Source organism: Tenrec ecaudatus, chromosome 1, assembly GCF_050624435.1.
Source record: "Tenrec ecaudatus isolate mTenEca1 chromosome 1, mTenEca1.hap1, whole genome shotgun sequence".
NCBI classification, from domain to species: domain Eukaryota; kingdom Metazoa; phylum Chordata; class Mammalia; order Afrosoricida; family Tenrecidae; genus Tenrec; species Tenrec ecaudatus.
In genome coordinates this window covers 34,498,749-34,511,209 of record NC_134530.1, presented here as the reverse complement: position 1 = coordinate 34,511,209, position 12,461 = coordinate 34,498,749, and the positions used below count along the sequence as shown (strand labels likewise).

Sequence of the window (12,461 nt, the reverse complement as noted above, 5' to 3'; positions counted from 1 at the left end):
AGAGGCTCCCACGCATCCCCCCAGCAGGGGGCCCCACTCCCTGCTGTTAAGGACAATGGACGCCTGCAGTCATTGACATTGATTGGTTCCTGTAGGTGGGGCTTATACCCTACTGATAATGGTTCCTTTGGAGATCCAGAGAACAGGTCAAAGTTAAGCTGCCATCCTGAATCTAGGATCCGCCCTTGTCACATGTATGCCCCCAATCCCTCCTCTTCCTATTATGTGTATGTCCCTAGACCACCTCTCTCTATAGTGCAACCCCTTCCTGTGACATATGTCTTTACCAGTAATTAGTGGGCTTGCACGACCCCAAAGGCATATAAGCCTGGCTTAGCAATAGAGGCCTCTCTCGCTCCTCTCTCTCCCCGCACTCTCTCCTCCGCTCCTCTCCCTTCCTCGCTCCCTTGTTCCCTTGCCCTCCTTCCCTCCCCCCTCTCTCCACGTGGACCCTCAAGCGGGCCGAGGTGAGTATGCTACTATGAAATGTGTCTGACTCCATTATTTCAATCTCTCTTCTATCTCTCATGCTCTCGATGACCTTAATATACTTATATATCTCAACCGTACAATTGTGCATACTGAACCCGTTATTAGTAGGGGGGGCTGGCACCCCCCAACTCATACTACACAAACCCACCAGCCCCTCCAGGGGAAGAAGATGAGGCTGTCTGTGCCCATGAAGACTTTCAGCTTTGCATCCCCTTTACAAGGTCCCTGTGAGCCAGAACCGACTTCAGGGACCTGAAAATGTCTTCTTGCTAATAGGGAAATTATGGTCCCCTTTCTGATGTGTTTAAAATGGCATCTATATCTCCACTGAAGACGTTCCTATGATTAAAATGTGAGCCGTCCCTTCAGCAGGTGCTGTCAGCTCCGAGCCACGCTCGGGATGGCCCATCCTTCCACAGTGTCAGACATGCACTCCTCCGACAACCATGCATCAACACCGAGAGAATGAACTCAAAGCTGGGGCAGTCCTGACGGCTGACGATCCGGCCCCTCTCCGTCTAGACTTGCAGAACAATCTGCCCAAAGCATTAATGCACATCCAATGCTGTCAAGACCCCTTAACTCTGGTAGGCAATAGGAGTAGTATGGAGTCCGCAGATGGTACAAATCAGCGGTTCTCAACCTGTGGGTCGCGACCCCTTTGGGAGTCGAATGACCCTTTCACAGGGGTCGCCCGATTCATCACAGTACCTAAATGACAGTGATGAAGTAGCAACGAAAATAATGCTATAGTTGGCGGGGGTGGGGTGGGGGTGTCACCACACAGGAGGAACTGGATGAAAGGGTCGCGGCATTAGGAAGGTGGAGAACCGCAGGTCTCCGCGGTGCATCATTCACTGCTTGGCGGTCAAGTCCACCCAGACGCGCCTTGGAAGAAAGACCTGAGGATTTACGGCTGAAAGCTATCAGTCACTGAAAACCCAGTGGAGCCCAGTGTCTCTGTGAGACAACACAAGGAATTCCCCTGAGTCAGACCCAGTTCAGTGGCCCGTGGTTATCACTGCTGGGTGCCAGGCCTCGCTGACCACCACCAGGTGCTACTTCATTAGAAGTTACAAGTCCTGATCTTACAGACTCGACATAAATAGCCTCCATGTAGGCTGAAAAACGGTGTGCAGTTTTCCATCTAGATAAAGCTCAGACAACCAAGTTGCGAGGGTCAGCTGGCCTTTCAGGCAGGCTTCTTCCACCAGTGCGCTGACCCAATTAAGCGGCTATGTTGGGCAATGTGGATGCTATTAAGGCTCTCCCCTCACATTATACTATATTCAGCTAGTAATTATGAATATGAGCTCAGCTCTGTGGAAAATAGAATAGATCGGTCAGCAGTCCTCTGTCCAGAGAGGAGACACTACAGAGTACTCAGTCGCCGCCCGGTCTCTAACATTCGGCCTCTCCCTGCAGACACATCCTGTAAACTCCAGGTACAGGGATGAAGCGTCCTTTAAAGTGGTTACGAATTTTCAGCTAAGCTTTAACGTAACACATCTTGAAACCCCTTTTAGAGCCTCCCGTCCCGTGGCATTCCAGGGATAATACTTTCATAAGGAGTTCCTGGGTGGCCCCACACTGAAGTGCTTGAGTCCTGGCCCAAAGGCTGGCAGGTCAAGCCCATCCAAAGGCATTCAGAAGACAAGCCTGGTAATCTGCTTCCAAAGGACAAAGCCTTCCTGCTGTGGAAGCTTATGGGGCACTTCTAGTCGGCACACACGGTGACCAGGTTTGGAAATAGAGGTGTGCAATGAACGACAACACTATTTTCACAAGTAGACACCAGTCTTCACAGAACAAACTCCAGACTTTGATCCAAGAAAAGAATTACAACAAATTAACGAAGTTACTCATCAAAACCGGTATTTTATAACAGTAGGTTGGACTGTGACATCAGCACAAGGTCGGTGTCTAATAACATTTGTTTTAACATTAATTTTGGTGAAAACATAAGAAAATAATCATTCTTCTCTTCAAGCACAATATGAAAATTGCCTCAAATGTGAGGAAAATCTTTTAAAAATTAAGCTATTTCTATCTAAATAAACTAATGAAAGATGTTATTCTGAACTCTGAGCTATGTAATCTTGGTGGTGGGGGAGGTGGAGGTGATGGAGATAGTGGTAGTGGCAGTAGTGGTGGAAGTGGTGGTGGTGGAGATAGTGGTAGTGGTGGGGGAGGTGGAGGTGGTAGTAGTTGTGGTGGAGATAGCGGTAGTGGTGGTGGAGGTGGTGGGGGTGGAGATTGTGGTAGTGGTAGTAGTGGGGGAGGTGGTGGTGGAGGTAGAGGTGGTGGTGGTGGAGATAGCGGTAGTGGTGGTGGAGGTGATGGGGGTGGAGATAGTGGTAGTGGTAGTAGTGGGGGAGGTGGTGGTGGTGGAGATAGTGGTAGTGGCAGTAGTGGGGGAGGTGGTGGTGGAGGTGGAGGTGGTGATGGTGGAGATAGTGGTAGTGGTGGTGGTGGTAGTAGAGGTGGAGGTGGTGGTGGAGATAGTGGTAGTGGTGGAGGTGGAGGTGGTGGTGGTGGAGATAGTGGTAGTGGTGGAGGTGGAGGTGGTGGTGGTGGAGATAGTGGTAGTGGTGGAGGTGGAGGTGGTGGTGGAGATAGTGGTAGTGGCAATAGTGGGGGAGGTGGTGGGGGGGGTGGTAGGTGCCATCAAGTCGGTCTGTTAGCGACCCTGTGAACAAGCAGACCTGAGAGATGTTGTGGGCTCAGTCCCAGAGCCCTGCAGTAAAGTCACTGCTTAAGTAAAGCAAGTCACTCATTGCTTGCCTCCCCAGTGGACACGTTGTCAGGCGCAAGCAGTCCCTGGACATCGAGCTTGGTCCAGGGGAGGGACAGTGAAAGAGGACGGCCCTGACAAGACGGACTGACACAGTGGCTACAACAGTGGTCGCAGGCCCGGGGACCATAGCGAGGACGCTGAGGACCGTGCCGTGCTTCCTTAGGTTGCACGGAAAGTCACTGTGAAATGGAACTGACTTCGATGGCACCTAACAAATGTGTATGAAACTCACATTTGCACAATACTGCAGTCTATTCAGTCAGCGATACATTCATAGAAAAGTTTGAAATACTGCCAGGAATTACCAAACAGCGACCCAGAGACACGAAGTGAGTTCTGCTGTTGGAAAGAGCATGACAACTTTCCTGTCCAGCCGGGTCACCTGCCCAAGGCTGTTCATCCCCGCCGCAGACTCCCCAGTAGAATCCAAAGTCCCTCTTTCTCAAAAAGAAATAAAGTTGCTGTCTGCATACTAGTATGTTTTTACCATCTTTGTGCGACTCTGTTTTTATTGTCTCCTGTTGGGTCTCCCAGCTGTGATTGATATAACTGCTGCCGGGGGAGATAGGAAGTGGGGGGGGGGGGAATAGGGAGGGAAAGGGGATTTCGGGAGTAACTATTGAAGACGGGACTGGGGAGGGAGCACTAGACCAGAGTGCAATTGCATAAACCATCCTAAAGGGGGGTGGGCGCAGGGCGCTCTAAAATGGATGTGGGACTTAGTGTCCCATTTTCTCCATGATGTGATCGCAGGACAGAGCTATTGAAGAATGTGATGTGTAAGTTCCTTGCCAAGAAAACTGTTGGGAAATGAATTAATTCAATAACGGGATAAAATAAAATCTGGGGATTTAAAGAAGGCCAGTGGAACTGCTTGACTGTCCTCGGAGTTGCCACCCCTCTGCCTGCAGACGCACAGAAGGAACCCTGTCCAGCCGGCACGTGGAGCGTGACTCGGGCTCGTCGCAATCACTTTGTTTGCCCTCCGTGTGGAGCGTCTCCCTCTTTTTCGTGGTCCTACGCCAAGGCCAGGTCCCTCCTGCCACCAGGTCCAAAGTGAGCGACACAAAGCCCCCTCTGCAGAGCACTCTGGCTGTAGTCCTTCCTTCTGGCATTCCATGGTATATGATGTAGCCTTTGAAAACCAAACTCCCTGCCGTGGAGCCGCCCAACAGGGCAGGGTAAGACGGCCCGGTGGTGGTGGTGGTGGTGGTGGGTGGGGGGTGTTCTGAGACGGTGTCTCTTTACGGGGATAGAAAGACCGGCTCTCTCCCCGCAGAGCAGCTGGTGGTTTAGAACTGCTGACTTGGAGGCTCACAGCCCCACATACGGCCGCTATTCCGCCTGGGCTCCTTTCAGCTGCCTTAAATCAAAGAGAGGAAGAGAGGGAAACACAAGCTTTCCAACACCTGCCTGGAGGCCCGAAGCAGTAAAGCTATGCTATGTGCAGGGGGAAATGTTCCGTTCCGGCTCCAGAGGACCCGATGCTGGTGTTTAAATGGAGAGAAGACCTCACAGGACACGGGGCAGAGGCGAGCGCGTGTGGGAAGAAGTGGCCTGGCCGTCCCAATTCTGGAAGAACCCAGAGGGAGGGCAGGATGCCCAGGACCCTGCACATCAACCTCCACGGGAGGGCACCCCACCAGAGCACCCATCCCTGAGCCCCACGATATGCAGCACAAGGGGGAATATCACTCGGGCCGGTGCCGAGACAGAAAGTTGAGGTGCCTGCCCCCAATCTGGCTGAACCCGGGAACCGTCATGCTGTGTGAAATAGCTCTGCGTGGGGCGCTGTGTAGGCGTTCAAGTGGTTCAGCGTCTGACTCCAGGTGCAGGCCGTCCTGCCACACAGCCAGGCTGTCCCCAGTCCCTGGTCACAGGTCACCTTGCTACCAAGAAAGGCCGACCTCGCGGGGTCCCTGCTGTGAGAGTCAAGCACAAAGGCTCCTGGCAGGCCTGGGGGCTGAGTGTGCTTTCCCCAGTGAAGGGCAGATGTCGCCGCCCAGTGAGAGTGGTGACCGCACGAGCCCAGAGTCAGAAAGGGACACAAGCACAAATGAAGATTTTTGAATAATCAATCAAATGAAAAAAAAATATAACTCTAAACAGATAGACTTGAATATATATAATCTCAAGGATCCGTAGTGGCTGCCCCGGGTGGGGGACAGGGGGAGGGTGGCTTATGCTGAGGGCGGACACAGTGTCACAGAAAGGTCTTTGGAAACAGACCGTCTGGCGTGAAAGGTCTCCCCGATGCCCACGGCCTGTGCGGGTAGAAATGGTTTGGGCGGGTGTGCTTTCTCATGTCAACTCTCCCAATGAGAAGCCTTTCTCACAAAGAAGCGGAAGCGTCCCTGCTGCTGAATTCACTTTATTTGGTGGCTCGTTGCGCTCCTCTGCGCTCTACTTGCAGGAGGCGAAGGTTTTCCAGAAGAAGTTCTTGCAGGGCGGCTTCTCCCGCCGCGTGGCCTGCGGAGGGGCCGCGCCATCCTGCCACCTGCCCACGCCCCTGGCCGCCCTGCCCGACAGGGGCTCTGCCGCGGCCCGGGACGTCCGCCACTCGTTCCACCAAGCTAGGAAAGGCCCAAGGTCGTTCTGTATTTCGGTCACTTCCTGCAGGTGCTTAGAAGAAAGAAAGAAACATCAGCCACCTGGCTCAGCCAGCATCCCACCACCCAGCAGCCTCTCTGTCCTTCACGTCAGCAGAAAGGCCCCGGGACAAGGAAACACATTTCCGCCTGGGAGAGGCGACTGCTGAGAGGGCGCCTTAGAGAAGGCGCTGTGAGGGGACAGAAGGGCTGACACTTCTCCATCCAGGATCAATCAGTTTGGTTTGGCAGTCCTTCCTTCACAGAGGTACGGACACACACATAGTTTTCCCGGGACACGTCAGATGGCGCTCCGATACCCTGCGGTACCATCTTCGGTCCTTGTCAGGGACGGACACGGATTTGTCTTGGGGACAGGACGGCTGAGTGGTGACAGTCTAGTCTTTCGAGAGCCTTAGCACGGGTCTAGGAGCCACCTGGTGATAAACGGCCTGTCTGAAAGTCGTCTGGTAATTTCAGAGAAAAATCCCTTTTTAATGGTCAAGTTTATGTAGTCTTTCTTGGAATTTTTTCAAAAGGATGGTGCGGGGGGGTGGTGAGCAGTAAATCTCATGAAGTTCCAAATCCCCACAATGGAAGTGGCTTCGGGGCCAGCGAGGACGTGCGTGGAGGCTCTGGAAGCAGGGGCTGCACAGGCAGCAAGTCCTGGTGGCCTCGCTGCAGGGGATCCGCCCACGCTGCAGACAGGTGTGTGGAGACTGCCTGCCTGTGACACTCCCCTTAGGTTTCTAACCCACATCAACGGTCTGCAAGGGGGCACCCTCACCCTGGGGGCACCTGCAGGGCCCTGACCGCTTGCTCAGCCCTGCCTCTGGCCCAGCTGTGGACGCAGCCCAGGGACACAGCCCTTAGCTGTGTCAAAGACAGACAGACAGAAAGTACTCACCCCTTCATCGGTGCCGGGGAGGCTGGCCCACAGGGGCAGGGTGGCGGTGGTGGTGCCCCCTGGGAGCAGCAGCAGGAGGAGGCAGGGCGCCAGCGGCATCCTGCGGTCTCAGGCACAGCCCTCTGGCTCTCCTTGTTTGGCTGCCGCTTCGTGGATTTGGGTCTCTTCTGCCGGGTGAGGGGCAGGGGGTGGTGTGAGCTGGGCATGGAGCCGTTTTTGGTGTATATATACACGTCCACAGCTGTGCCCCTCTTCCTCACACCCCAGCAGTGACGCATCTACCGGAGCAATCAGTACCCCCCCCCCCAAAGGGCTTTGGGGATGGAATTTAAAAGCCTCAGGTCTTTTCCTGTGTTTGGAGTGAATTTGCTCTTAATTGGGAATGCATGTGTGCTTGCTTCTAAAGAAATCCGACTTCCTCGTAATGACGCCGACGGCAGGCAGGAAGCCAGGGGAACAAAGCCAAGTGACTTCACAGAATATGAAATTAGCCGTGGAGAACGCTTGAGCGGCTGAAGCACCGCCTCCACAGAAGGGTGCCTGCATCTGTCAGGGCGCAGCAAGGAGGCTGACGGGGTCTCACAGTGACCACATACTCTCACTGGTGCCATCTGATGGCAGGTCAGGACGCCCCTGGGGGACATTAGCCAGCAGGGCAGGTACACTGTCCCGAAGCCTGGCCCGGCCCAACTGTGAAGTGTATACAAACTGCCTGGAAGGCAGAGGGGAGGGGAGGGGAGGGAACAAGGCTCTGTAGCTCCAAGCCCCCAGGTGGTGCTGAGCTTGATCAACAAGGCCCGGATCCAGTCACCTTCTAGTTTGCAGGAGACCACCCACCCACCAGTGGGTCACACGGCAGCCCTTTAATGAAACGAACAGAAAATACGTGTCCCACAGAGTAAAGTCGTTATCGTGTCATGTTGTATGCATGTCAGGTGGAACGTCTTTCTTCCTGTGGTCATACACCCAACCCCAACCCACTGCCATTAAGTCAAGCCCTCTGAATCCCTTCTCGGCCTTTGGCTAAGATCAAGTGCAGCAAGCCAAGCCCTCCGAGGCTTTGAACACCTCTTAGGAACAGACAACCTCAGCTTTCTCCTGTAGAGCGACTGGTGGGCTCGAACCTCTGTCCTTGCAGCTAGCAGTCCGATATTTACAGAGCAGCATTATCAGAGTCCCCATACACTGAGATGCTGGCCAGAAGTGTCCCCTATTCCCCGGGAGCCAGGCCACCGGTGGGAGGTGCAGGGCCTTAGATCCTCGGTTCTGCCGCCACCTGGCTTTCCTCGCTGATCCTAGTCTCCGCTTCACATGGACCAGGGCAGACTCTTCAGACAGCTGGTCAGATTGGAGACAGCTACCTCGACATGCTTGTTAGCTGCTGCAGGCTGCCCCGACTCATGGCCTCCATGCACCCTGGTACCAAACATTGTCTGGGCCTGTGCCACGCCCAGGATCAGTTGGGGCATCAGACCGTGGAGGTTGTCAGTAGATGATTTTCACAAATATCAGGCCTTTCTTCCTCAGTGGGCCTCGTCCAGAAGCTCTGCTGAAGCCTAATCAGCATCCTGACAACACAAACCATCCCTGTGGTCGTTACCTCACCTGGTGTCAATTTGGGACTTGAGAGGATTATGAGTGAAGGGGTGGAGTCGAGTCTGTCAATCGGGTCACAGCCAATGAGGCCTCTGTGTGGCTTTCTCCTGAGAATTCTGGGAAATGTTTTTTCCTCCTTGGATGCAGGAGAGACTCTCTGCTCACTCCCTTGGAGACTCTCTACTGACAAGACCATGGCACTAAGTTGATAGGCCCGGTGCCCTGGGAGCTGGAGAAGCCACGTGGAGACCCCTGCCAGCACTGAGATACTTCTGCCACCACTAGATCCACAAGACTTTCTACCCACTGGCCTGTGATCTTCCTGCACTAAGCGTCATTGCCTGTGTTTCGTGAGTCTGAAGAAGACTTTATAGATTGGTACCAGACTTATGGACTTGGACTGGACTGGGATGGGATGCTTTCTTAGTGTACAATTAATTATCCTTTATATAAAACTCTCTCTTAGACACATATGAGTTTCTATGGATTTGTTTCTCTAGTCTACTTGGACTAACACAATCACTAACAGAGGGGAGCTGGCTGTGTTTGGAGTGGATCGGCCGGGAACCAAACCCAGGTCTCCAGCACAGAAAGCGAGAATCTGACCAGTGAGCACGACTGCCCTTTGAACACACTTAGGCCAAACTCTAAGTTGGAAAGCAAGTGAGAACTGAGCACGGCACCTGGGAGCAGTGCCGTGCTGGTCCTCGGCAGGAAACTCGGGGTCTTAAATTTCGCTTTGCTCAGGCTTTTTATTATTTTAAATTGTCAGGTAAAAGTTAGCCTGGCCAGATGACTGTCTCTCAGTCCTTTTTTTTTCTCTATAGAATAATCTTTTTGCCCAAGATTATTTCCATAAATGGCATGCACACCTTTGAGGTATTTGTGCAGATGACAAAGCTGTAGCAGTTCACCCAGCTTCTTAGATCCTGACGTCTTTCTGCAGGTTCCTGCCAATGGACCCCAACATTCGGGGCATGGGTACGGAATTAAAATGCCACACAGGACCAATACACCCCCAGCCTCGCAGTCATGTGCACCTGGCTAGTGGTATGCACACACTACAGATGCAAGGGCAGAAGGAAACTTCCAGCACAGCAGTGAGGGGCTGAGGGGCTGCAGGCTGGGGAAGGCCTCACACTAGTTTGTGTAGGTCCAGGTAGACTCGAGAAACAAATTCATAGACACTCAAATGTGAATAAGAAAGAGCTTTATATACAAGAGCAATTGAATATTGAGAATACATCCTAGCCCAGTCCAGATCAAGTCAATAAATCTGCTATTAGCCCATATGTCCGATACTAAATCTATAAATTACTCTTCATACTCATGCAACACATGAAATGATACCAAGGGCAGGAAGCTCACAGGCCAGTGGGTGGAAAGTCTTGTGGATCCAGTGGCAGTGGAAGCACCTCAGTGCTGGCAGGGGACTCTCCATGTGGCTCCATTTCCAGGTCTCTAGCTTAGCTCCATGTGTTTTGTCAACAGGAATGTCTCCTAGGGAGTGTGTGTGTGTGTCCCGCCTCCAGCGAGGTATTTTATCTCCTTAGTGCCTTCAAATGAGGTCATCAAGCTGCAGCCTGATTGACAGGCTAAACCCTACCCCTTCACTCCTAAGTCTCAAAGTGACAACAGATTGTGTCCCTACCACACAGTTCTTCAGGAGGTGGCCACATGCTTTAATATTCACAGGTGGGACAGGAAAAGTCCTGGGCTTGAATCCTGCCGCTGTTACCTACCGTTGTGCTTACCCAGAGTGGAAGCCACTCTTTGCGAGACATTTCTGATAAGTCGCATGAAGCTACCCTGATGCAGCCATGGCCCTGGGAGCTGAAGAAGCCACGTGGAGACCCCCTGACTGCATTGAGATGCCTCTACTGCCACTGGATCCACCAGACTCTACACCAACTGGCCTGTGATCTTCTTGCACTCAGCATCACTGCATGTGTTGCATGAGTCTGAAGAGGAATTTATAGACTGGTATGAGACATATGGGCTAATACCAGATTTAATCTGGACTAGGCTGGGATTTTCTCAATATTCAATTGCTCTTCTTTATAAAGCTCTGTCTGACACACATATGAGGTCTATGAATTTGTTTCTCACATCTACCTGGACTAACACGCCCAGTTTCCTCGTCTATCCTAAAAATAAACCAAACTCACTGCCATCAAGTCCATTCTGTGGCTTTGCAAATTTCCCCTGTGGGTTTCTGAGACTAACTCTTTATGGGAGTGGAAAGCCAAGTCTATGTTCCAAAAAGCAACCGGTGCTTTTGAACTGCTGACCTTGTGGTTAGCAGCCCAATGCATAACCACGATGACACCGGGGCTTGTCTATGATAAAAACAGAACATGCAGGGTTGCTGCGGAAGCATCCAACACAGGCAGCACACGTAGTGGGCAGCCAGTGTATGCTGAGCACGCAGTTCAACCACGTTCTCTCCCCTCCGTGTACAGGGCGCCTACTGCACACTGACAGGAAGCCCCCAGCAGAGGTACAAACCTACGCAAGGGCTGCTCCAGAGCCCAGGAGCACACCATAGATGGCAGGGATGCCTGTCACGTGCCAGGTACAAAGGATGATGATGAATGGCCACTGCTGAGCACCCCAAAGTCTGCCCTCATGGAGCTGAGAATGTTTTATGTACTGATGTGTTTCTGAAGATTCGGTGCGTTTGATTAAAGGGAACTCATGAAAAACCCACTACCGAGTGCCATCAACCTCATGTCTATCAGTCAGGGTAAACCCGCGACCCACAGGCTTTCCAATGGCTGAGGCTTGGGGAGATCACCAGGCCTGTCTCCCAAGGGGCCTCTGCGTAGACTCAAACCTCCGACCTTTCTGTTAGCAGAACAGTGTCCTCATTTTCACCACCCAGGAAAGAAAAGATTGCTTATTCTCAAGGGCAGAATTAAAATCAAGATAGAAATTAGAAGGTGGAAAATGTCCCTCTAGAGATATGGAAAAATCTTCTAACAATTAGTGTCCAATAATGGACAAGGTGTTCTGCCCCTGGTGTGGTAATGAACTCTCTGTACTTGGAGGAATTCAACAGAAACCAGGCCGCAGGGAGGTTGAAAAAGCCGTTCCTATGCTGCTGAGGTGGCTGAGCTAAATCGCCCAGTAAAGAGAACAAGCATGTCCAGCTAATCCTTCTGAGACCTTTGGCTTCAAGTCTAAGCTGTAGACAAGCCAGTGCATCCCAGCTGCTGCCGGGCACAGAAGGGACCCTCTGGAATGGCCCTGGCTCTCGGTCACAGCAGGAATGAAAAGTGAGCCTACAACTTTTTGCTTCAAGCTTTTGGAGGCACTGTTATTAAAACACAGCAAATGCTTTAGGTGTAAACTGCCCCAAACTACACGCCAGCAGACATTTCCAAGACCTCTCTCCTTTGATGGGCCACCGTCTGTAGGTCCAGGGAAAATCAGATGGGCTCTCAGGTCTCTGGGGAAGCAAGCTTGGCCCAAAGTCACCAAAGACGGAATGGTCACGGGTCAGAGTAATCAACTACCACCCCCGGCTCGGGAGCAAAGGGAGCGGCGTCAGCTCTCACTTAGGCTGGTCACCCGTTTGACTCCCTGGGAAATGAGTTCCAAGAGCATGCGGTTACCAGACAAACTCACGCACCTCGCTGCCATCGTGTCCATTCTGACCCGTGGCGACCCCGCAGGACAGGGTGGAACTCACCTCGCTGCCATCGTGTCCATTCTGACCCGTGGCGACCCCGCAGGACAGGGTGGAACTCTGGGTTTCTGAGACTGCAACTCCTGACAAGAGTAGAAAGCCCCATCACATACAGGGCATGCATCAATATGCCAAACAAACATTAGAGCACAGGAAAGTCAAAGTTCTCATCTGCTCCCAGAATCTCCCATCAGGAAACTTGTGCCAACTTGGGGTGTCCCCACAACCCTCCAATCAGGAGCTAAGATGCCCATGCACACAAATTTGACATTTCCCACCACTGTAGATACGGAGTTTTAGGAGCTAACAAAATTTATAGGAATTAACAAAAACCCCAAACAAAACTCACTGCCATCGAGTGAATGCTGACTCAGCAAGCCCCTGAGTTTC

At 52.3% G+C, this 12,461-nt stretch overlaps 1 protein-coding gene across 1 annotated transcript; it reads right to left on the bottom strand.

The window, feature by feature from the left end:
* Positions 1–5,450: 5,450 nt before the first annotated feature.
* Positions 5,451–7,200, bottom strand: CORT (cortistatin). Its single transcript, XM_075550831.1, has 2 exons — positions 6,785–7,200; positions 5,451–5,911 (listed from the first exon to the last, which is right to left on the bottom strand). Exons 1-2 carry the CDS (start codon positions 6,881–6,883, stop codon positions 5,693–5,695), a joined length of 318 nt encoding a protein of 105 aa, XP_075406946.1. The 5' UTR covers positions 6,884–7,200; the 3' UTR covers positions 5,451–5,692.
* Positions 7,201–12,461: the final 5,261 nt, after the last annotated feature.